The sequence below is a fragment of the Brassica rapa genome, chromosome A07 (genome assembly GCF_000309985.2).
Source record: "Brassica rapa cultivar Chiifu-401-42 chromosome A07, CAAS_Brap_v3.01, whole genome shotgun sequence".
NCBI classification, from domain to species: domain Eukaryota; kingdom Viridiplantae; phylum Streptophyta; class Magnoliopsida; order Brassicales; family Brassicaceae; genus Brassica; species Brassica rapa.
In genome coordinates, this window is record NC_024801.2 from 1,263,492 (window position 1) to 1,288,786 (window position 25,295).

Sequence of the window (25,295 nt, forward strand, 5' to 3'; positions counted from 1 at the left end):
AGACTGAACTGCCACTGTGAATTCGTGAGCTATAATAGGCCAAGAGGTTTTAAAAAACTCACAAGGATACCCATCTGGTCCCGGAGATTTGTTAGAAGGCATTGCAAACAACACTTTTCGAATTTCCTCCTCTGTGACATCTTCCTCCAACTTCCTACAATCTTCCAAAGAACATCTAAACCCAAGCAGATTTTCCAACTCTTCTGTAGTAGTACCCTGATAGTTTACAGGATTCTGATTGAGAAACTCCGAGAAAAACTTCTCTGCCTCAGCCTTAATTTCACCTTGACTAGTGACAGTCCTCCCATCTGAACAACGAATCTCCCTGATAGAATTTTGAGCCTGTCGCGACCTGACAGCGTTATGAAATGTTATGTTATTTTGATCTCCAATCTCTAGCCAGTGGAGTTTAGCCTTTTGCTTCAGATGATCCTCTTCCAACTCCGCCACATGAAGCCATTTCTCATAAGCCTCTGCTTCTTCCTTTACAAACTCTTCACTTGGATTAGAAAGCGTTTGCTTCTGTTTTACACACAGAATCTCATGAGCCTCTTTTGCCCTTTTCGAGAGATCACCTAGCTTCTCCCTCCCTAAATTTCGTATAAGTGGTTTCAGACTCTTTAATTTCTTAGAGAACCTGAACATAGCTGAAGTAGAGTGATACAACCTCGGCGTCTCATCCCAAAACTCCTTCAACATTGGTAGAAAACTTGGCAAACTCCCAATAACATTAACATACTTGAATGGTCTTCTAATTTTCTCACCTTGAGGCAATAGCTGAATCTTGCAACGCATATGATCAGAACAGCCTCCTGCTTCAAACACTGAATAAGCACTAGAAAACCATTGCAAAGCTGAGTCATTTACTAGAACTCTATCCAATTTCCGACAGATCAACCCCTCATCCCTCTTGTTACACCATGTAAACAACGGCCCCTGGTAACCCATATCAGAAAACCGACAGTGAAGAACCATTTTCTGAAATTCCCACATTCCACCAGATATTCTCCCTTGACTCATAAGCCCTGAACTCTCTTCCACATCCAAAATCTCATTAAAGTCGCCCATAATCATCCAGGCCTTTCCATTAAACAACGCAGAATTCTTGTGATGACAGAGATCTCCCCATAACTCTTTCCTTTCATCTACTGAGTTACTTGCATATATGAAAGAGCAAAAAAACTCCTCCTGACCTTGCAACCCCACAGAACACGTTATCATTTGATCTGTTTTGTAGACTGGCGTCATCCGAACAGAATCCTTCCACACAACCCAAATTCTTCCTCCATTACTATACTCATAATTTGTAATGCTCGACCAATCCCTGAACACCGAATTTAGAATCCTTCCCGCCTTACTTTCCTTTACTCTTGTCTCCAAAATACAACCAAACTCCATATTATTACTCCTCACCCACTCTTGAACCACAGAATGTTTTAGATTTTTGTTGAAACCCCGGACATTCCAGAAGAAGCTCGACATGGATTAGTTTTTACGGCGAGAAGACCCCGAGCTCTTACTTGGATTAGGATCCTGAGCCTTAGTCTTCTGACCTCTTTTCCTCCCTTTTTGAGTCCCTAATTTCTCCCACTCCTTGACCCGTTGGTCCAGCATCACATCTTCCTGATAAACACTCTCTAGCTCCACAGTTTCCTCATTCATTTCATCCTCTAAACCCTCCTGATCATCTACTGCAACTTCCCCTTCCTCCTTTTCTTCCAAAAGGATAGAAAATTTAGAAGCAGAGATCACAATATCCTTTGGAGTACTCTGAGTGAGATTAGATTGCACTTTTCCCACTTTCGCTGGTGATACCGCTTGCCAGCCATTCTCCTCTAGTTCACTACTCATCAGCTGTATACCATTATCATTAGATTCCTCCACCATACCACTTGCTACCCCAACATCCATTATCACTTCCTTCCCAACTTCTGTATTCTTCTCTGTATTCTCCTTGCTCAACCTTTTTACCTCCGGACTTCCCTTAGCCTTCTTCTTTTTACCATTCTGAGCACATACTACCTCTCCATGACCCCATTTATCACACAATTTACACCTCGCAGGAAGCCATGGGTAGAAGTACTTGACTGTGAACTGGTCCCCCCCTTTTGTAAAAGTGATCTCCTTTGGTAATACCTTCGAAGTGTCAACCTTAACAAATACTTTTGCTTCCTCCAAATTAGTGCACGCTATAGTTTCTTGATGGAGCTTCACAGGAACACCCACTGGACTTGTGATGAAACTAAATCCCTCCCAAGAGTACATGTGAATCGGCACCTTCTCCAAATGAACCCACATAGGTATAGCTTCATCTTCTTGATCATCATCCTTCATTTTTGGTGTCCAACGTGTAACTACCATCGGAACTCCAAGTATATTCCACATCCCCCTGCGTAATATCTTCTCTCTCGCCTTTGGGTTTGACACCTTGAACCTCATCATAGTAGGATTCTCCTCATACACTTCCACCTTAGCAGATGAATCACCATAACGCCATATTTTATTGAGAACCATATGAACCTTCGCAACATGAGGCGCTTGATCCAGAAACTTCCCAACAACAAAATCTTCCCACAATGGAGTTGAATTCTCAATAATTTCATCAGGGATCTCTACCGTTTTCACTCCATCTTTCTCTTGTACCTCAACCTTGTGCTTCTTCAGAGATTTAATAATACATATATTGATGTCACATACATATATGTAATCCGTGCATGTGTATGCATGGTTGGCAGAGCCTAATAAAATATTTGCTTGGGACCTCCAAATTTTTTGAAGAAACTATATATAGATATAGCGCAGCCAAAACTTTTTAGGTCTTTAAATTTAAAATACAAATTTTATTTTAAATCTTTAATAAATCATCTATGGTCTACTAAATCTTAGGACCAGTCTTGTATGTATGTGATCAGTTACTTTCGTCGCGTTTTAGTGCATGCTCTTCGAACTGTAGTGGGCAACCATTGACCCATGAAATTACTCACCATTGTACCAGAAGAATAACTGCACACTATTTAACTTTGTTCTTAAGATTAAACATACATCTGCTAACATATAAAAAAACTTGTACCAGTTCACTTATTCCCAATCAGTTTTAAGCGATCGGTTCATGAAACTCAGTATAGTATCATATTCTCATTTATCTGGCTCAAATCGACGGTTATACCGTCGTTACTGCTTCCATCATATAATTCGTCTGGATTGAAACTTCTTTTACCATCAATCTGAAATTCTCCACATTTGAATCTCAAGTTATGGCTCCTTCAAACACTACTCCTACAGATCCACCGCTCACTGCGATGATGGTCTCTCCTGTGACCTCCTGCAACCTCTGCCCTCTCAACCACTGCGAGCCTTCATTATGGGGCTACTCACAAAGCTCCTTCTGCAACCTCCGTTCTTGCAACCATCGCAAGTCTTCCTTACGATACTTCTTCAAACCTACCAGATGCTGCTCCTCCACAAAATGCAGAGACTATTGATCAATCTCCAACACAACTTGTTCCTTATTTGGGTGCATGGTCGAAGCGACTCATCTTCCAGTTTTGTCCTCTGAATACACCACCTGAGCCTTCCATGCCTCACAACTATATATGGCCCCAATTGGTGCAGAGTCAAATTAAAAATTCATGGCCTTCATTAGAGGATAGTATTAACCTGAAGTAGAAGAATCTTTGTCGAAAGGAGCTCTTCCCTCGCTGCCAAATCTTCCAGTTTCGAAGTTGCTGCCTCCATAACTAAAGGAAGACGGTTCACTTCGATTTCCATGGGCTGCAAGGGTGAACCCGGATTCAAGGAATTTGTATTCTGCTTCTAGACCAACTTTCATACTTGATGGCACTCCGTAGATCATCCCTACTAAGGTACTTCAACTTGGTCCTGAAAATGTAGGAGAGTATGTAATTGGGCAATTTCAATGCTGTTCTGCTCCTACTGGTGGTCTTACACATGATGTGGTTAATCGTCTTTGGGGCAGAAGTTGTAAAAATTTCTTTCAGTCAAAATTAGGTGAATCATACTAACTTTTCCATGTTCCACACAAAGAGACAAGACAGTGGATTATTCAGCAATGTTTGGCATGTATATGATTGCTTAATGTTTGTGGCTCTTTGGAATCCGACAGGCTCTCTAAAAATCTCTGAAATCTCCACTGTACCAGCTTGGTGACCCTACAAAATATCCCAACCAGCTGCTACTCTAGACTTGGAATCTCTCAGATTTTTTCAGGTCTAGGTGAGCCCATGCTTACACATAAGGTTGGATAATTTCAACATTGGAGAGGCTAACATCTTGGTGGAAATAAAGCTAGAGAAAAAACTTTCCCAAACATATTGCATTGAATGAAAAGCTTGATAACATATTTTTAGTTGATGTGGTCTACTCTTGGATTCCATCAACTTGTGAAAGATTTGGGAGTCTAGGTCACAAAGCAAAGATGTGTCTACATAAGAAAGAAAAGATTCCTCTCACAAATGAAAAAAGATGAGAACACAAGGATATGGATATTCCAGTGGTTGCTAGAGACTCTTTGTTGGATAATAATGATTTTAGCCTCTAACAGAATTGTGTTACTTCTAAGGTGCCAGGAGAGAGTATAAAGGCTAATGACATCACGAGTGAGCTGCCTTATCAAGCATCAGATCCGAATACAGGAAAGGAGCTTGGTCCTCACAAAACTGTTCTTATACCTCAATATTTTCCTTTCCAATTCGGGAAGCCAGGAGCGTCTTCAACAAACGTTAATTGTTTCACCAACTACTACAGATTCTTTGTCTTTTCAGGTAGCTATTACTCAATTCATGTAGTTATTTCTCACAAGGAAAGCTCTACTATTTTCGTTCAATCATCTTTGGATACCAACTTTACTCTATCCTCTACACTATCAGGTTCATCATCTGCTCACACTTCTCCACAATTATGGACGATGTTCCATCAGAATTATCATGAATGAGGGTATAACACTCTCAGGAAATAATCCTTTAAACATGATCTCTTTTTCAACCGAGTCCATCCAATATCTTACTACTATGGAGAGCGATTTTCATATTACTGAACAAATTGAAGAATTCGGAAGCATGACAAGAGGGGGTTGATCAAACCGACACAAAAGTATCAAAATATGGAATTGTTGACAGTTCGTGGAAGAGGAAAACGAGACCGTACAGGTCGAGGTTCATATCAAGCGCACTAATATCCTTCTTATTTTGGTTAGACTAAAGAGTTGTACTAAGTTCTTCTTAGGTTTATAACTCTTTATTTGCTTACTTTATGTATCAAACTTTTTCTACCTATGTGATCTAACAAATCACATCTTGTACTTTGTGTTTTAAATTGAATGTCCTTTAAAAAAAAACATGTTCTCATTTATTAATCCAAATAGAATGTTTCAAAGTGATTTATTATTGATTTTAAAATTGGATTGGATTCGAAATGCATCAATAAAATCCCATTTTGAAAGGATATGTTTAAAAATTTTTGAATTTTAAATAGGCCAATACTAATACATAATCGAGTTATTAATTCATTCATTATCAATTGTTTTTGAGTTAAAATCCAATAATACACTTAACAAGCTTACTACAAAAAACTTGATAGAGAAACCCGACCGGTCTCAAACCTGCCAAGGATGAATCATGAGGGTATACCTTCACATCCGGTTCCGAGATGTTTTGTATTTCATGCAACTGCGCTTTTCAAAATTTTCAGTGTCACTTGGAGCAATGTTGAAGCTACACATCACAAAAAACATATATTATCCAATCAATCACTTCTTAATATGCCAACAAGACCAGCATGTTAAAACATATTCTCTATGTTTCAATAAAATACATATTTTAAATTTTTTACATATATTAATAAAACATGTAATAAATGCATAATTTTCTATGTATTATATTTTCCCATAATTCTAAACCAATAATAATTCAATAAATGCAATTAAGTTTTTTGAAATTTGTAATTAATCATTATTAATTGATAAAATATGCATTGAAAATACAAAAATATATTTTTGAAACAATTTTTTTTTAAAACATGTAATTTTATGAAACGGAGGGAGTATAACTTTATCAATTTTTATTGTAAAGAAATCGAATACATACAAACATGTAAATATAGAAAGATGCCGAATAAGTGCAAAGTATTGCACACTGGAATTAAAACGGGGGGAAAGGTCAAAAGACAAGTGTCTTATCGTGATATGTACACAGTGAAAAACACAATGAGGATATGTAGTGGACATGCGATTAAACATTAGCATATGCTATATATATAGAGAAATCTAACATTAAGTGATACAGTTTTATACAGATACGTCATCAGAGATGTAAATGGCAACGCAGTTGTAGTGGAATCCGTGGAATGAACCACTAATCTAGGGGGGAAATGAAGCAAAGTTACATTATCTGGAGATAATTGTGCGTGTTATTGGTGGAATTGGTGACCTTTTCAAAATATATTCTTTGGTGGATTGTTCTTTATACATGCACATGTAATAAAAAAAACATTTAGGGGAGCTTATTGTACTGATGATTTGCTAGGATTTCATTTTTTTCTCAAATCTCACCTTATTGGATCTATCATTTATGAAAATGATCTCAAATCTTTGGTTATTGGACTTATCGTTTATACAAACTCTATCAAATCCTCTCTTATTGGAAAATAAGGATTTCATCTAGTAAAATACATCAGAAATAATTTGGAGTTATTTGAAAATGATTTATAGTTGAAATTTAATGAACATAAATTCCATATTGTTAGTAGGTATTTGAAAAATTTATCAGTTTTCTTTTTCTTCACTGAATTTAGAAAACTTTTACTTTGCCCTCAGCCTTTGTTTCTTCCAGTGAAAAGCAAGAGAACTCATTTCAGAATTATACTTGAGTAAACGAAAGCGATCAGGAAAATTAAAGACTCAAAACAAAAGGCACAAAGAACAAAAAAAATGATAGTCTTATCCGTTTCTGGGCTTTTTCAAGTTCCCGTTTCAGATGAAGCTGTAAGGCTTTAGCCGCCAGTTGATTAACGCTTAGAGATTCCATACTGGTTTTGGTTTTTGAAGGTAATGTTTTTTGCTCTATGTTGAGTCTCTACAATCTCCACTGATTCATTCTTCTGTTTAGAAGCATTTCTTTCATGAAGCTTCCATCATTTGAAAACCTATTCAAGTGAGCTGCAGCTTAAGATATCAGCTTCCAGTATTCATGTCTATGAGTTTGGCCCTTTTTTCCCTAAAATAATGAAGGATTATTTTTAGGGGATATCAATACACGATGACTCAGATAATCATCCTTCAAATACTCCCAACCATTACCCTTCAAATAAAACACGCCACAATGGCAGAATATTGCCTGTCACACTGATACGAGCCTGCAATATATTTAACTACCTGGTAAGAAACTAACCATCTAATCTGAGCCAATAAGACTGTAACTCTAACTTAAAATTCCCTCACCTCTTCATATATACTTTCTCCCAGCCTTTCTGGTTTGTAGCAACATCCTATCAAAACCAATGTTCTTTCTAACAATATACCATTCTAACAACTAACTATCAGTCTCTCCACGTACAATCTTGGCTTAAAAGTTCATCTCTTTTGCTATGCAATCCCAAGAATATGTATGTAGCGATACTCACAAGACTTTCCAAACATAATTCAAACCCCGAAATTAACCGTTAGAGCTTAGATCTGTTCTCAAATTCTCTGCAACTTGGAGTGAATAACTGAAGAAACTAGTGTATACCACCTTGAAGTGGAGATTCACGGATCTGTTCAATCACTTTCTTAAGCTCTATAGCCATCACAAGTCTTTGATGAACAACAAGAGACAGAACTGGAGATTCCGGGCAAAGCCATTTCGTTTTCTTTTCTAATCTAACGAGCTTTAACGACGTGTTACGTATAAAGACAATCCTATGGTTTTTAAAAAAATCCTACCTAAATCACCATCTAAAATTACCAACAAAATCTTCATATCCCTATCAAAATCTTCAAATTCCACTAGATTTAAAAATCCTAGAATTTGGAGTCATTTTAGCTGTTCGGAAGTATTTTACCTGGCTATAACTATTTTCATACAACACTTTTACATATATAGTGTTTCTATTTTACATATATGATTCTTCAACTTAGCAATTCCTTATTTTAATATTAGAAGTCTATAGCATAGAAAAAAATAGACATCATATGAAGAGATCGTAGAAAGTATTATAAGTTTTATTATCAGCAATGAGGGTCCATTACGATATAATTTTCCTTTTTTGTGTGAGTAGGAAAGATATCGATGAAGATCATGCATGCGCTTGCGTACAAAGGATATAATATAAGCGCATGCTTGTTCATAGGAAAACTTATGGGGTTCTTGTTCGACAAAAGTTCTTTGTAGATCATGCATGGGCTTGCGTACCACTTTTTCATAATAAAGTTTGGACACGAAAGACAAGCTTAGAGTAGGCTTCTCATTGGTGATTTTGTTGGTTCCGTGGGGGAGCTCCTTACCATTTAGGTCACATGTATCTTGTTGAAAGAAAGTTTCTTTCCCTTACAGTTTTAAAACCAAAATATATAGAGAATATATAAGTTATGCCTGGATCACATTACGTATGGTGGTGTGCTAATGCTACTTGGAGGACTGGCATCAGTTTGTCTACTCTTTAGAAATTTGCTACGTGAAACGATATGTGTTGTATAATGTACTGTGCAAGCAAAAGTGTGATGAAACAGAAGACAAAAAGCACAACTTTAAACATCAATGTTTAGCAAGGAATGTAAACATGTTAATTTATTTGCTTGTAAAGTTTCCATAAAACATTAATAAACTGGAACTAAACAATTTCATGTTAATGTGTTTTCATCGTATGGGTAAGGAAAAGGAAAATGCATAAAGGAACCAGCAGTTCACATACATTTTTATAAAGGCAGCTTAGTCAGCTCTAAATTTGATCACGATTCACGATCTTAAATTATACGAAACCCTGGAAACTATTGGCACAATAAAACAGATTGGAACTTTAATTAAGCTCCATGGATTTCAAGTTAAAAACAACAGTGCTCTGTGCTAAATCTATTGTCATTCAAGCCATGACAAAAAAGCCCACTGGGTCAAATATTAATCAAAAACGTGAGCCCAATAAAAAGGAGACCGGGACTACTAAACTACTTTGCTAAACCTAATGGGCGTTTTCGTGATTAAATGAAACAACCAGGGGCAAGAAGAGAAATCTCAAGCATCGAGACACTTGATGATAGTATCTTTTCATCATGTGGGTCCAGAATTTACCTTTTACTTTACAGGCCGGTCCTTTACTTTCTATCGCTTTTCCTAATTTCTTCCAACGTATTATTTTCCCACTGCAGAATACTAATCAAATTACGGAAATACCCCTGCTAACAACACTAATCAAAGTTATTGTGTTATGTCCTTTTCTTTTCTTGCCTTGTCTTCTTCCCCTTCTTGACTTCTCTCCTCTCTCCTTCAAAGCCCGACAGTAATTTTGACCGTTGCTTTCTCCAACGTCTCTTCTCCTCACGCTCCTCCACAGCTTCTTTTGACCATTACACACAACCCTATTAGGTTTCTCTCTTTTGTCTTATCTCTCTTTTTTTTCTGGGTTTCTTCTTTGCTTTTTCTTTAACATTTCACCAGAACCAATCCAAGATTTTCCACTGTGCATGGGTTTTAGTTCTTTCTTGAAGAGGGTTTAAGAAGAGTCTTGTAAGCTAAGCAAAGAATCTTTCTTCAGAGACATTAAGTTAAAAAAAAACAATGTTTTTTTCTATGCTATCTTCTTGATCTGTGTGGATTTTGAAGCTTAAAGAGAGAGAGAGAGAAATGGGATGTTCTCATTCGAAGCTAGACGACGAGGAATCAGTTCAGATCTGTAAAGACAGGAAACGTTTCATCAAACAAGCGATAGAACACAGAACCAAGTTCGCTTCTAGTCACATTGCTTATATCCAGTCCCTTAGAAAAGTCTCTGACGCTCTCCATGACTTCATCCAAGGAGACAACTACAAGCCTCCTCACGACTTTCTTCAGGACTCATTCGTGACTCCCGTTAAGAGACTACCACCGAGCAGAAGCCACCGCCGTAGCAGCAGCAGGAGCGGCGGCGGAGGTGGAGGTGGTGAGTTCATAACGATTTCACCTTCTTCTATGCCTCCTGCTAAAATGATTCAAGATAAGCCAAGAACGAAGGTGAGAGCGAGTTACTTGATGGCTAACAGAACCAGACCGGTTCGTGTTGAAGAGAGGTCTCCTGAAACGTTTTGTGTTGAGTCATTCTCACCTCCTCCTAGTCATGAAGCAGATGGTTTCTTTGGGATGAATATGAATATGAATATGAACACTTCTGCAGCTTCTTCTTCTTCGTTTTGGAACCCTTTGAGCTCTCCTGAGCAACAGAGGTTGAGTACTCATAACATCCCACCTCCTTCACCGCAGAACTCTCAGTGGGACTTCTTCTGGAATCCCTTCTCTTCTTTGGATTATTATGGATATAACAATAGTTATGATAGAGGAAGTGTTGATAATAATAGGAGTGGTGGTATGGATGATGAGATTAGAGGACTGAGACGTGTTCGTGAGGAAGAAGGGATTCCAGATTTGGAAGAAGATGATGAACCTCAACCTCCTCAGCCTGTGAGGTTTCATACTCCTAAAGTAGTAGTTGAAGAAAGTAAGAGTTGTTGCAAGGAGGAAGTTAAAGTTGAAGATGTTGATGACAATGATGATGATGATGAGTTTACTGATAGTGGCTGTGAAGAAAGTGAGAACGAGGGAGATGAGAAATGCGTTGGAAAGCAAGAACAGCGAACAGTTGAGGTGCCTACAGTTGAAACTACAGGGAGTGTTGTTGTTGAAGAGGTGAAGAATGTTGTTAACATTGCTAAAAGAGAGACGCCAGGATTCACGGTGTATGTGAACAGGAGACCAACGAGCATGGCAGAGGTAATCAAAGATCTTGAAGATCAGTTCACAACTATATGCGACGCGGCTAAAGAAGTCTCGGGGCTCTTGGAAGCTAGCAGAGCTCAGTACGCACCATCCTCTAGTGATCACAGTGGTAAGTTTTCAATCTTTCTTAGTTTGTGAGTGACTTAGATTCTGAATGTTGACTTCTTTTGTGTGTTTGTAGCAATGAAAAAGCTGAATCCAGTAGCTTTGTTCCGCTCCGGTTCATCAAGATCTTCCTCTTCAAGATTCTTGCTCACTTCTTCTTCTGGTGGTTCAAAGGAGAGTGGCTCTGAGAGCAGAAGCGATGGTTCAGATGAGTCTTGCATGGTTTCAGGTAGCCACCAGACAACATTGGACAAACTTTTCGCGTGGGAGAAGAAGCTCTACGATGAAGTTAAGGTAAGTAACAAAGAGTTCTCTAAGCAAGTAGTGACTATGTTCTAAGCCTTTCTGGTCTTTGTAACAGTCTGGAGAGCGTGTTAGAAGAGCATACGAGAAGAAATGCATGCAGCTGAGGAATCAAGATGTTAAAGGAGATGATCCTTTTGCAGTTGATAAAACAAGATCTACCATCAGAGACCTAGACACGCAGATAAAGGTCTCTATACACTCTATTGAATCTATCTCCAAAAGGATTGAGACTCTTCGTGACCAAGAACTGTTGCCTCAGCTTCTCGAGCTCGTTAAAGGGTAAAAAACACCACCACCACCTTCTTCTTCATCCTCTTTGGTTTCTTTCTCTTTATAACACTCGTCATGATCATAACAGATTAACAAGGATGTGGCAAGTGATGGCAGAGAGTCATCAAATACAGAAACGAACACTGGACGAAGCTAAAATGTTACTTGCAGGGACACCAGTCTCAAAGCGTCACAAGAAGAGACAACAACAACAACCTTCAATAATGCCAGAGACCATCAACTCACAAAGATTAGCTCAATCTGCACTGAATCTTGAAGCTCAGCTTCGAAACTGGAGAGGCTGTTTCGAGTTCTGGATCACGTCTCAAAGATCCTACATGACAGCATTATCCGGTTGGCTACTCAGATGTCTTAGATGTGATCCTGACCCTGACAAAGTTAGACTATCCTCATGTCCTCACCCGATATACCGAGTCTGCATCCAGTGGTCGAGGCTGCTCAACAGCTTGAACGAGAAGCCGGTTCTGGACAAACTTGAGTTCTTTGCCTCTGGGATGGGTTCAGTCTACGCAAGACAGGTTAGGGAAGATCCGAACTGGAGTGGAGGCGGGTCAAGAAGGTATTCCGGGTCAGAGAGCTTGGACCTTGTGTTGGCTGATAGGGTGGGAGAAGAAGATGTTGTGATGACTGCTGAGAAGCTTGCAGAGGTTGCTGTTAAAGTTCTCTGCCATGGGATGTCTGTTGCAGTGAGTTCACTCGCTGAGTTTGCTATCAACTCGGCTGATGAACACTCAAAGCTTGTTAACCAACCAGAGGAAGCTGCTGACGCCAAGCCGGATGTAAATTCCAATTCCTAATTGTTATTTTGGTTTTTAGAGAGTTTAGAGATTAGGTTAGGTTACTTGGCTATCATCTTTTGCTATCAGAAGATAGTTTTTAGATGGATGAGATTTGTATTATTAGTAAAAGACAAAACAGAGTTAGTTCAGTTGACTTTGAGGATGAACAACAAAGAGACTTTCAACACATTTGTATCTTGTAAGATTTTGGTATAAGATTCACTTCCCAACACATTGTATGAACCAATGAAAACTATATAAAAGCCAACAGAATCTCCTTCAGAACGAGAATGATTGTAATGTGTGACTAAACCTCACATCATTAGCCTCTCTCTAACTAAAACTTGAAAGAACAAAAAACGCAGAGAGATTATTGTGTCAATGAAGAAGAGAGCATAGAGTTTGCCTGAGAGCTTTAATTTGTGACTATTCATCATCTTCATACTCCAGTTCATCGTTACTGACTCCTCCCATCACTGATAAGTAAATAACCACTGCTAGAAACTGAGCAGCTAGGAAGAACTTTGCTCTTTTCTTGAATTTTTTCTCTTCTTCAGTCTTTTCCGTCTTTGATTTGCTCTTTGGCTTTGAACCTGATGAGATTCATTTGCTTCACAGGGTTAGACATATCCAATTTGCTCCAGATGCATGATAAGACATTCATAAGCTATGGAAGTCGTAGTAAGGGTTAGATGTGTGTTACCCTTTCTTGAAAATGAGGAAGGGAATGAGTGAAGTGGAGGCGACCAAGATGAAGAAGGAGCTTCAAGGAACTCCAACTTGAGTTTCTCAGCATATCTGACAAGATTACCATGTTCCAGAAGTTTGGTACGAAGCACTGATGTTTCCTGATCATACACCACCATAACGAAACTACTCAATCTTAAATTGTTTCAAGGAGGCCTAGATTCTACCCAAAAAAGCTGAAAAATTGGTCGAACTGTGTGTAAAGCAGCTTACCGGTAGCACTTGGATTGTGAAAAGTATGTGTGAGAGAAAGAAAGCATCCAAACTCGATGGCCTGTTGGTAAAACATTAAGGATCTTTCATAAAAGTCTTATTACATAGTAAGTTTGGTAAATGTGATTGCAGTACCTGTCTTCAAAAAGAAACTTATTCTCGCCTAGCCTAGTCGACAAAGCTTCATATGCATCACTTGCCCTCTTGTATATCTGTTCATTCAAAGACCCTTAAACTTATATACATTCATAGATGATAGAGCCACAGACAGAGCTTAAGCAACTGTACCTGTTTCTCTCTTTCCTCTGAGTTTTCTTTGATGATTCCTAAACGGGTCTTGGCCATGTAAGTCTGCTTATAAAACAAGACCTTGCTGATGACCCAAGGAAGATCTGAGTAGTAGATCTTCCACGCAGATACTCCCTCGGTACCAACCCACATCTCATAAGCAAGCGCTTCTTCAAGCCATGATAAGATGAGAGCCTTCAAGGAGAGATAATCAGGAAGAGACTGAAGCTGGGAGTCAAGATTGACAACCCCATCTTTCTTCAGCTTCTCAATCACTCCTCCCTCTTCATTGTTGTACGCAACATATGTACCCGTTTCAAAGTAAGGCAGCTCATCTATACATTAAAGAACATAAACGAATCTTTCAAACCTCAAAACCCTAATTAAGACTCTCTTTACAAGCAATTACAATAGCATAAAACCCTAATTAAATTGAGCAACAAATCATTATTCTAAGGATCAAGAAACACATTGAGTTCCACTAATTAAGACTCTTATTACACAACAAATCAATGAAGCAACAAGAAACACATTGAGATCAAACCTGAATCAGGGAAGGTGGAATTGAAGGCGAGTTGAAAAGGAAGCTGGGCTAGTTTCAGGTATATGTAAGCGGGGAGGCAGTTAGGGCAAGCTGTTGGGAGACCGAAGCAAGGCTTCCTTGTGACCAAAGTGAAACCACCCGATGTGTCTTGATCGCCTTCCATTGTCGTGGTTTTAAGGGATTGGTCGTGTAATAGAAGAGAAGAAACTCAAATTCGATCGTCGTCGATTAAAGAAGAAGAAGACTGGGCGAGAGAAAGATCCAGTCGGGTACGGGTTCGGATCCGGCTTTAAAACTAGGGTTTATTATCGTATCATCTACTTTGGGCTTTCATGGCCCATGGAATACCCAATAACGAGATAACTAATGAACCATCCATACCTTGTGTAAACTTTTGTTATCCAATTGTGTTGAGAAGATCCAGTCGGGTAAGTGTTAATTCAATATTTTATTGACCTTTTTATTTTTTTCTGCAAAAGCCAAGTAGGAAGATTGAAAGAAATTTAAAGATTTAGTGAGATTTAAAGTTTCTTTAACTGTAAACGTTCTTTTTAGGCTTTGCTAGCAACTATTATTCAATGAGTATATATAGGCTTCAACTCGAATATGGTTTAAACAAAATAACAGATACGTATATATCTCTTCGTGGTGTTTTAATCTTTGTACAAACATATCACATCTTAGCAGAATTAAAAAGATTAGATTGCAAAGTCGATGCATTGGCCATTTGGCTATGTTAGTTGATTACTTGTGATAACTTTCTACAGTGAGCTGTGTTTATTGTTACATTGTCTGGCAACATAATATATTAATGCCTCTTTTCTAATTAACAAAATATAGTTTCTTATAGTGATTTCCCAAGACCAATCAAGAAATCTATTCCAGTTACTCTGTTGCTCTCTTCAAACAAACCATTCTGCCATGGCAAGTTCTTCTTCATGCGGTTAAGTGGAAGAGATAAAGTCAGCCAAAAGGGTGTGTAGAATCTTGAAGCCACATTAATCAGCAAAAAAGTGGCTATTAGTAAGGTGTATGTCTATTCAAGTGGTTCATGGGTTGTATATTGGTATCAGCAAGGCAAATCTTCCTACAATAAGGCTTTTGCTACGATCTTAATTGGTTAGCACACAAGTTAAAGGCGCATAAGACCAAATAATGCGGTTAAGAGCAACTGCAGAAGTCATTACCATAAGCAGACTACATTCTATATCAGGTTAAACCTTTACCACCAGACTTTTAGCGGCCTTGTTACTCTTAACCATATCATCAAGAGACATATTCAAAAAGTCCGCCATCTTCAGCTATTAAATCTGGAAAATACAATCAAAATTAACAAATCAAGCACTAAATTCATCGCATAGATATATAAAATTCAAGCCTCATATATACAAATCAAAGATCTGGCGGAAATTGACGGAAACTCATCTCAACGAGCTAGATCTACATAGTATAGTAATCTAAACCCAAAACAGACTCATCTCAGGGATTTATAGTCTTTGCGAATTTGGGAAAAAAAACATGTGGTTATCGGCTCTAAGGGAGAGAGATATTTGAAAATTAAAATAGGTCTAGGTCAATGGAAATTAAAATAGGTGTAGGTCAATGGGGAAAACTGAAATCATGTCAGTGGCATGCAAAGTAATTATTTAAGAAAAATCAGGGTTAAGTACAAAATGTATTTCAGTTTTAATAGTTTAGAAGATTATATTTTACAGGTTTTCCAATCTTACTAATTACTATTAATGTCATTTCCTCTATCTCTGGTATTGTTCTGGTAGAAGTTGTTCTCCTCTACATCGCAATTATGACCAGTTAGCGCTTTCAGGTTATTACTAAACAACTCGTAAGTCCTTCCTTCTTGGTCTGCTTGTACTTTGATCCTTTGATCAAACTTTGAACTTAAAAATAGCAAGGGCTTTCCCCGATCGAGGTTTTCATCTCTCCGCTTTAAGATTGACCAAGTCACTGACAGGCATATTGCCAATGGCTTCATCTTTATATATATATTCGATATTTTTTCATTTCTTTTTTATTTGTTGTGAAAATTAAGAAAAGTGTATAACTCTATATATACAAAGATGTCAGAACATCCACTTGTCTGAACTTATTTAAGGATGTTAAAAAGGGTTTTCTTAGATGTTTTGTTGAGTTCTTTTTTCATTCTATATTTTGATATTCAGATGACGAATGCAGCAGATGCTGAAGATTTCTGTAAATTGTTACAACCATTTCAAAGTGAAAGTTACAATATAATCTAAAATGTTACATTTATATAGTAACACATCATTTAGCCAACTACAAAAGTAGTGCTACGATTCTTATTGCTTCAAAAGACTGGCAATGCTGTACGGACTACCTAGAGATCCATCAAATGAGCTTCTAGCCATCATCATATTAGTGGCTTCGGAGCTATGAATATCATCCCAGAAGACATATTCACTCCGGTTTCCACAAACTGGTTTGTTTGGTGCGCAAAGTTCTTCCCCTGGAGATAATGTACAACAAGCCTTGTGTCTAATCTTAAATCCTACAACATTACGAGATCAAAGTAAATCCAACTTTTAATTTTACATAAAAATAATAATTTGTTGTTTTTGGTATCTAAAAAGTTCCTTTATGATTGAAAACTTTTTTTTTGCTATGATTTACACAACACTAACTAAACCAGAGATTTAATCAGCGTGTGGTACTAAGAATGCACTTGTATTGTTTATAAAACCTCCAGTTTGATAAAAATCCTACAAGTTTAACTAGGAAAATATAGCTATATTCTCTAAATCTTAGGCAGAGTTATTCATATATATCGGATAGAAAATGTAATAAGGCTGGAGTTCAATATAGTTTACCTAAAACTTTGAAAGCTAAGGGATCTCCACCAGAGAAGATATCAACATAGGTGAACTTAGCACCATGGACGTTCTTATTGAAATCTTGTACAAGGTCCTCTAGGTTCTTATTGAAGATTGCCACTGCAGTGTTCACCTCTCTCGCACAACCTTTTCCGCCACCATGGGACCTAATCATCTTTGGTGTGCAACCAATCTTACTGATTGAAAAAAGTGCCACTTTCCGCGCTCCTAAGTGGTGCAAACTCTACAAAAATTACATATATTCACAAATTTACATAGCTGAAATGTAACGGATACTTACCATATAGCTAGGATAAATGCAAATTTATTTATAAAGTGTTCCACTCTACCTTCAAATGAGTATGATAGAGTAAGATGAGAGAATGTGCATATTGATTAGGCTTAAAACGGCGACTCGTGTTGTATGGTTTTGACATGAAGTAGTTGTTGACGTAATCGTTGCTTCCGATGCTGATTGCATAGAGGCATTGTTCCAGTCTATGTAATGGCACATTCACTTTCTTTATCACCTTCTTGTGGTTTAGTATTTGGTTTCTTAGACTTATTCGACCACCCTAACACCGTGAGAGATTAATATTATATATCCATGACATCATTTTTATTCAAAGTTATGCTGGTTTTTCATTTAGAAAAGGGTTATTGTTTTTTGTTGTTGTTGTTATTGTTGTTGATGTCATATAGTAATTAACTAAAGTATCAACGGATCATATAATTTTGATTGAAAAGTATAATATATTTTAATGTGAGATCTGGTTACCATAATTTTTATTTTTCATCTATATATGGGATTGTCATTTTCATTTATATAAATTTATCATTATCAAGTTCTTACTTCGTACCAAATGTTCACTAGTTTCTTCACGGAGTCCACCTGCACCAGAAGCATAGTTCATCCCGATGTGAGCTCGTTCTAGTGATGCTCTGGCGAATGGCGGAATGAAATCCTTAAAACCCAAGAGCTCACCTTTTAATAAAAAAGAAGTCATGTTTACATATACAAACAAATATGTATAAATGTGTATATCTATATCTCACAAAGAAGGTAACTAGGCATAGGTATAAGCATGTATAAAGAAAAAGAGGATACTATTATAGTTACTAGATGATGACAACAACAAAAAAAGACAAAAGGAAGCCATTTCTAGTGATATTAGTGTAAATGGTTTGCCAAATAAATGTTAGTTTAAAATGTAATCATTAACTAACCAAAAACGTTATTTATTCATTTGTTCATGATTTTTTTTTTCTAAACTATCAAAAAATATGTTGAAGAATACAAATGCTGAGTTACGCAATCTAAGATCATATATAGACTAACCGATAAAATCTGTGATAGTGCGGCCATTGGTGAACCGGCCAGTCGGGCCTTTGGCAAAGTCAATACCATAAGGTAAAAAGTTAACTTTTGCCTTAGTTTGCAAGTTATTGTTGTTGCCACTATCAAAAACTGAATCTCCAAAGATGAAGTAACATGGCACTTGTTGCGCGTAACCCACTGTTGCAGCTGCAAACACGGTAGCAGCAACAACCCAAAATACCTTAGATAATACTTCTTCAACCATATTTTTGAAACATCAAATCACAGAACTGAAAAAGAGAAATATTTATTGAAGAAAAAAATACGACCAGTCTTTCTATATATAGTTATATAAGTGAAACCCGAAGTTGAAGTTTACATGTGAAACTGAGTCTATGAACAATATTGAGGTAATGAGTAAAACAAGGGAAAAATACAACAAAAATTAGGGAGAGTCTTTCGATTTAGTCAATGTGGTTATTGTTGATAGTGGATTATGCTAATGCTACTAATAATATGTTTTTGTAACTATTGTTGTCCATATCATTAGCATAGTACTCCTATGTTACGCAAAATTTAATACATATATCAAATATTTTAAATGTATATTAATAATGTACATACTTAATAAATCACTAACTGATGATGAGGTAAATTAAAAATGCAGTAGATTTCAGTATAAAAATTAAATAATGAATTCAGATGATTCTTGTTAAGAGCTGGTGAGAAAGGGATGTTTTCAACTTCAGATGATATATTCTAGTAGCAAAAAATTATAACAACCCAAATAATTCAAAAATGGCAGTGAATGAGGAAGAGTTCACACTGACAAATCATCATTTTTGAATAAATATAAAATTAATACATGTCAAAGTATTAATCATTTAATTCAAAACTATTTAATTCTCATTTGAAAATCAGTGAAAACCAAAAAATAGAACTCAAATTTGATTCTGTTTATGTTGCTAAAAAAAACGAACTCAAATTTGATTCAAAAACATCAACCATAGGAAATGACATACGGAAAAAACTACAAAAATCAAACAAATTAAAAATCATAAGGAAACATAGAAAGAATTGATAATCAAAAATAAATATTATTTATAGCATAAACTAAAACATAACTTATATGCATCATGAGGATTCTCTCATCCCCTTACTATTATTTGAGGAGCATTCTAAATAATAAGCCTTTGCATCATGTGTTATTATCAAGATTGTCATTACTTATGTGTCATCATGAGAGCTCTTTTCATAACATTTATTGAATAACCCTTGCTTGCCTAGACTAATTACATATAGTGTCATTGTACATTTAAGTTTCATATTTATGCATAATATAATTGGGTTTGATGGATTATACATATATCTCTTATTTTCATGCGAGTTTTAAAAATGTATTTATTGTTTTCATGCTTATATCTTCTCATTCTTTCTTGGCTGTATTTTGTTTTTACAACCTAACAATAGTAGTCAACTGTATTGTAATCAATATCGCATTGTAAACAAGTTTTTATTTCTTATATTTCTTATTGGATGATTTACATTCTATAAATATAATATTGGTGTATGAGTTTTATATGGAGTAATATGAGTTTTTATATGGAGTGAGAACACATTTTGTAGTTTGAAAAAAATAGGACCATATATTGATCAACGTTGTAGAAAGTTGCTATATTTCTAATAAACTATAGTTTACTACATAAATATAATGCATAATCTAACCTTTTTTTTTAATGGTATACGTACTATGTAAGCGTATGGTTTAGATATTATAATTAATATAATGCATAATATAATCTTTTTTAATCTTGTATGTACTATGTATGCGTATAGTTTAAATATTATATATAATATACAATACTCGAGTTTTATATAATTTTAAGATATAAACTATTAAAATTAAAATTGAAAAACTTTATGTATCTTCATCCCCACGACTAGGTGGTGCCCAAACAAATTTAGTGACTATATATATGGCAATTTTTCAATGCAATTTAATAATATTTGCCCAATATTTCAAATCATTGAATCACTATAAATGGCATTACTTTCCGTTATATATTCACAAATTTGTATTCCGAAAATTATTATAGGAAAGTTTTGACTCAGACCAGTATTCATATGGAAATTAGAACAATTTGTGCTACAATTATTTATTAATTTAAAGTTCTATACAAATTCTATTCAATTTCTTAGATTAAGAACCAAGATTCTGAAATTAAGAATTCAACCCATCACAACACGTCAATCTGGTTATATCCGATCAAATTAATTTACAAATTTAATTTTGTTTCCTATATGTTGATTTCTTAATTATATTACTTTCCATAATTTTAAAATTGGCAGCTAAAAGTTAGGGATTAATTCGATTTGATTTAGGCTATATAATACTCTTTTCTCTCTATTTTTTCATGCAAAAACCCTATAAGTGATCCCTGTATATAACATTAGACTAAAATTCATCCACATCAAAACCTACTATTTTTCTACATACAAAAAAAATCATGAATTTCGTCTCTGATTTTGCTTACATTGTTTTTTTATCATGATAAGGTCGATTGAAGAATGTGATTAACATTGATGGGTTTCAAAAATTATTTTTGAACCTAATGATGTTCCATAAATCGTTTTTTTTTTCAGAAAAAGGTATATCATTTCGTTTACTGAATTCGGTAAATATATGTGTTTAGCTTGGTAAGTTGATACTTTATTATGGCTTTCTATAGAATTGCAAACCAAAAGTTCTGAAGACACTTCTAACAGTAGTTGTGGTTTTATCAATTTTTTATTTGTTTCTTTCATATTTTATTATTCTGTTGCATATGTTTCGTTTTATTTTATTTTCATAATTTATATTATGAAAACAATAATGCTCTTGCTTTTTTGTTTTATCTTAAATCCATAATAAATTTATATAAATCTTTAGTTACTCTTTTAGATGTATTTCCATAAAATATAATTAAAATACATCAATAAATTAGTCTATATAGTTTTAAAGTTATAATCTTTTTTAGTCCATCACACTGCGCAGGGCGCAGGTTACCACCTTGTTTTTATTATAGATGGATTATGTCTCTCGTCAAAGTCTGTTAAGTAAGCAAAGTTGACCTATCCATAAGAAAAAGGGGTTGGAGAAAACTAAGCCAGCAAAGGAAAAAGAAAAATACTTTGTCGACTTCATCTTATTAACAAAAAAGAGGAAGTTGTTTAAGGAGAACATTCACAAATACAAGAAGTTGACAGAGAATTAGGGTATATAAACTCATTGTCTTAAAACTTTTTTCTTGAAGAGTTAATCGCCTTAGGTCAATTTTTTAATTATTTTTCTTGTAACCAATCTAGATTTCTCTGATAAACGTTTTTCAAGTAACCCACCATTGAATTCGTATTTTCATCTCAAACACGTTGGATTCAAATTCAACAATTTCTCGTAAATAAAATAAATAAATAAAACTTATCGAGATAAACAATAATATGAAATGTGAAATAAATAATAAAATTGGTTTATATTTTTTAGATGTATTTTTTTTCCATCTCCAAAATGAACATGTATAACTGGTAAAAAAAATATAAATATAAGTATATGCATCATGCACGGAACCAAAAAATATGAAGGTGTCTTCTTCATTTTAGTTATTTTGATTCTTAACGTTTCTGAGACTTTTTGCTTTTTATTTGACGTTATACTCTGCTTAAAATCAGATAAATGATATTGATAGACGACACAAATTAAAATATGTTTTAATTTAAAGTATTAGAGCCATGATGCTGATGCTGATGTTTTGTTCATCTTTCAATATATAAACTTTGGAAGTGAACTCCTATGAATTAAAGTGCCAAATCACCTTGTTCACTTATTTCCTGTTGAATTTGGTCATAGTAAGACTTGGAGGATCTCTACACACAACTTGAGAAACACAAAATTTTGTTTTATTCATAACTCATAACCATATTATGTACATAGAGAATGATAGAAAGATACTAATCAAAAGTAATACGTACAAAAGAGAAACAAAGTCTCCAATACAAATGCTGTTTTAAACAGAGTCATATACACTTGGTCGTACAGTCAAATGAACACAGATTTATATATATATAGACTATAAGATAACATAACATAAGCTAGAACATGTATATGTTTCAGTTATGATGAACAAGTGGCGCTACACTTGGTCGTACAGTCAAATGAACATCCTCCGCTCTTGCTAGTGCTTTTATAACCTTCCTTGTTAACGTTGGTTGATTTGTAGCACGTCTCAGGACACTTCAACTTCTTACCTTTACAAGGTCCTTGCATGCTGCATGTATGTACGCCACTCATAAAATTTCCAGTTCCGGGAAACTTAGGAATCCCATGAGTCCCATGATGAAACCCTTGAATCCCGTGAACCTTATTAATCCCATGGAACCCGGATTTGGAGAAAAAATCGTGGAATTCACTATCCCATAGTTGACGACTTGCTTGAGATGAAGTGACAAACATGATTAGGAGAAGAAAAGGTAGAAGGATAAATTTTGTAGACATTTTGTTGCTGTTAATCATGTGTGAATTTGAATTGTTATTGTTGTGAGATTGATGAGGATAATGTTTCGATTTATACAGTTATGGATTAGACTCTGACCAATCGTTTTTTAGACTATTTGATGGAAGCGGCAATGAGAAAATTTAGGCAGGCTACAAATTTTTTTGGGAAAGTGTCTAATTTAATTTTCTACGGAGCAGATTGGTGGGAGTAATTTATGCAATTCAGAGCCCATCCATTGCTTTTCTCAATGAGTTTCTAGTATTTAAAAAAGATAGTGAAAGACATGAGAGAGAGTGTCGAAGAGTTCAAATTTAAGAACTTTTCATCATAATATCCAGAACCCCAGATATATTCAATTGGTAAACATAAATTAAAATATAATTAGATAAATGTAATATTGATCTAACTAGGGGCAGAACCCTCTCGCTTGCGCGTGGTCGTAGACTAAGTTTTTAATTTGATCTGATTATTTATCATTTCCTTCAGTTTTTAATTTGATAAGCCACATTTTTATTTTATAAAATTCAGTTTATTATTTTCTATTTTTGTTGGTTTTTATGTGGTGTGAAAAACTAAAATCTTAATTTTTGTTTGCATTTATGAATTTTCTTTTTATATTTTTAACCTTTTGTATATGGTGAACTATATTTTTAGTTTTTTTTACTAAATTTATATTTTAAAGAAAAAAACTGATGTTATAAAATTACATAGATTGAAAATGCACTAATAAATTGGACCATGTTTTGTGTTCGTTAATGAAGTAAATATAAAAGCTTTCTTCTCTTCGAGCTTTGAGCTGTCCGTCTGAGAATTTGTGATCAACACGTCCTTCCTGTTTCAAAATTTGATTTGTCTGGCTAGGAATTTTTCAATTGAGGAAGGTGCCAGTTTTATTTTTTTGAATTGCTGACCTTGGTGGTTGGTAGTGACGGAGGTAAGGATTTCTACATGAATCTCATCATCTTTTTCTAAACCTGCAATATGTAAAGTTTGGGTGGCTAAATGTTTCGGACAATCTTATCATATATAGTTTTATTTAACAGAGTTGCACAAAAAAAAAGTTCTATTTAACAGAGAAGAGAAGGTGGTGAGACATACCTATATCTCCAGAGTTGCAACCGATGGACCTCCATGATGCACAATAATTACGTAAGAAAAAGGCTTTTGTACCTTAAAGAAACTGAGATAAAAAAAAAGGGGCAAATAAGATGTCCTTACATCAGACTGCTTGATTTCACACAGGGTGCTGGGCACAGATTGATTTTGATAGATAAATCACATCCTCGACCTCTAACATTGAATACATGGCCCCTAATGATACGATGTGGGTTCTGAAATTACTTAAAAAGCATTGAGACTAGTGGCGGCGAAGATTCACATTTAAGGTGGGTCATAAATTGGACTAAAGTCCAATATAAGGAGAAAAAAAGATGAAAAAAATCACTAAAGAAGAGTCGAACCCAGTTAAAAAGATATCATAAGCTGTGTACCCAAACCAAAATTGCTGCAGAATCTTAACATATTTATAACAAAAACACCATAATATATATTAAACATGTGTTATCTGACCCCCCCCCCCCAATTTCACAATGTGGGCCCACCTTTGATTGGGACAATAAGAAACAGAAGCATCGTAGTCAAGAAGTAGAAAAGTATCAGAAATAACAACATAGTTCTGTCGAAAAAATATAAAAGAACTAAGCATGAAGCCAACTAAACTCGTTGGGCAAGAACTGAAATACCAAACCTTCAACAACAAACAAATATTACACGAACTGCACACTGTTAAACCCTTAATGCGCAACTTGCAGACCACAAAAAGTCACAAAGACACATACATAATAACATAGTTTATAGTTATGTCGGAAAAAAATATAAAAGAACTAGACATGCAGACAACTAAACTCGTTCCTCATGAGCTGAAAGACCAAACCTTTATTAAAAATATTACATGAACTGCACATTGCTAAACCCTAAAGGCGCAATTCGTAGACTATTAGATCAAACCAATAAAAAAAAACAATCACTGATGAAACTTGACCCACCTGAGAATACTGAGAAAGTAGCTTTGTCCATGGAGCCTTAGCTCGCTTCTTCCCCGCCTTCGACTTCTCACCATCCGTCACCACTTCACTTAAATCCACACAAACATTAGAAATTATAATTAATCAGACAAAATCGTGAGACAGACCACCAAACCTGCTATTCTAGGTGTCGTCAAGACATTGACTTCAGGTTTTGTGTCAGCTTCAAGAGAGATCTCCATCACAGGCACATCAGTTAAACAGGCTTCTCCGCATCCATAGCTTGTGGATCAGAGGATCCAAGCTCCAGCTCTCCAGAATTCGATCCAGGATCCGAAACCGGTCCT

At 35.6% G+C, this 25,295-nt stretch overlaps 4 protein-coding genes and 1 long non-coding RNA gene across 7 annotated transcripts; 2 read left to right on the plus strand and 3 right to left on the minus strand.

Annotated features, from left to right (window-relative positions):
- The first annotated feature begins 9,468 nt into the window (after positions 1-9,468).
- LOC103828380 (protein ALTERED PHOSPHATE STARVATION RESPONSE 1) lies at positions 9,469-12,668 on the plus strand. Its single transcript, XM_009103985.3, has 4 exons — positions 9,469-11,064; positions 11,137-11,354; positions 11,422-11,645; positions 11,725-12,668. Exons 1-4 carry the CDS (start codon positions 9,831-9,833, stop codon positions 12,452-12,454), a joined length of 2,406 nt encoding a protein of 801 aa, XP_009102233.2. The 5' UTR covers positions 9,469-9,830; the 3' UTR covers positions 12,455-12,668.
- Positions 12,611-14,566, minus strand: LOC103828347 (mitochondrial outer membrane import complex protein METAXIN). Its single transcript, XM_009103955.3, has 6 exons — positions 14,229-14,566; positions 13,685-14,019; positions 13,532-13,608; positions 13,397-13,457; positions 13,140-13,284; positions 12,611-13,029 (listed from the first exon to the last, which is right to left on the minus strand). Exons 1-6 carry the CDS (start codon positions 14,389-14,391, stop codon positions 12,863-12,865), a joined length of 948 nt encoding a protein of 315 aa, XP_009102203.1. The 5' UTR covers positions 14,392-14,566; the 3' UTR covers positions 12,611-12,862.
- Positions 14,567-14,939: 373 nt separating this feature from the next.
- Positions 14,940-18,838, minus strand: LOC103828381 (GDSL esterase/lipase At2g19010). 3 transcript variants are annotated; one of them, XR_004449296.1, is made up of 6 exons: positions 18,417-18,838; positions 17,938-18,062; positions 17,428-17,652; positions 17,075-17,321; positions 15,416-16,755; positions 14,940-15,214 (listed from the first exon to the last, which is right to left on the minus strand). XR_004449296.1 is itself a non-coding variant. In XM_009103986.3 (5 exons), exons 1-5 carry the CDS (start codon positions 18,658-18,660, stop codon positions 16,547-16,549), a joined length of 1,050 nt encoding a protein of 349 aa, XP_009102234.1. In that variant the 5' UTR covers positions 18,661-18,838; the 3' UTR covers positions 14,940-16,546. The 3 variants fall into 3 exon arrangements, 1 of the variants encoding a protein (XP_009102234.1); XR_004449295.1 differs by having other exon boundaries at positions 14,940-15,326; XM_009103986.3 differs by having other exon boundaries at positions 14,940-16,755.
- Positions 18,839-18,853: 15 nt separating this feature from the next.
- LOC117126635 lies at positions 18,854-22,546 on the plus strand. Its single transcript, XR_004449297.1, has 2 exons — positions 18,854-20,219; positions 20,340-22,546. It is a non-coding gene; the product is annotated as an uncharacterized LOC117126635 (long non-coding RNA).
- LOC103828350 lies at positions 22,307-25,295 on the minus strand. Its single transcript, XM_033275188.1, has 2 exons — positions 24,970-25,295; positions 22,307-24,255 (listed from the first exon to the last, which is right to left on the minus strand). Exon 2 carries the CDS (start codon positions 22,939-22,941, stop codon positions 22,543-22,545), a length of 399 nt encoding a protein of 132 aa, XP_033131079.1. The 5' UTR covers positions 22,942-24,255; positions 24,970-25,295; the 3' UTR covers positions 22,307-22,542.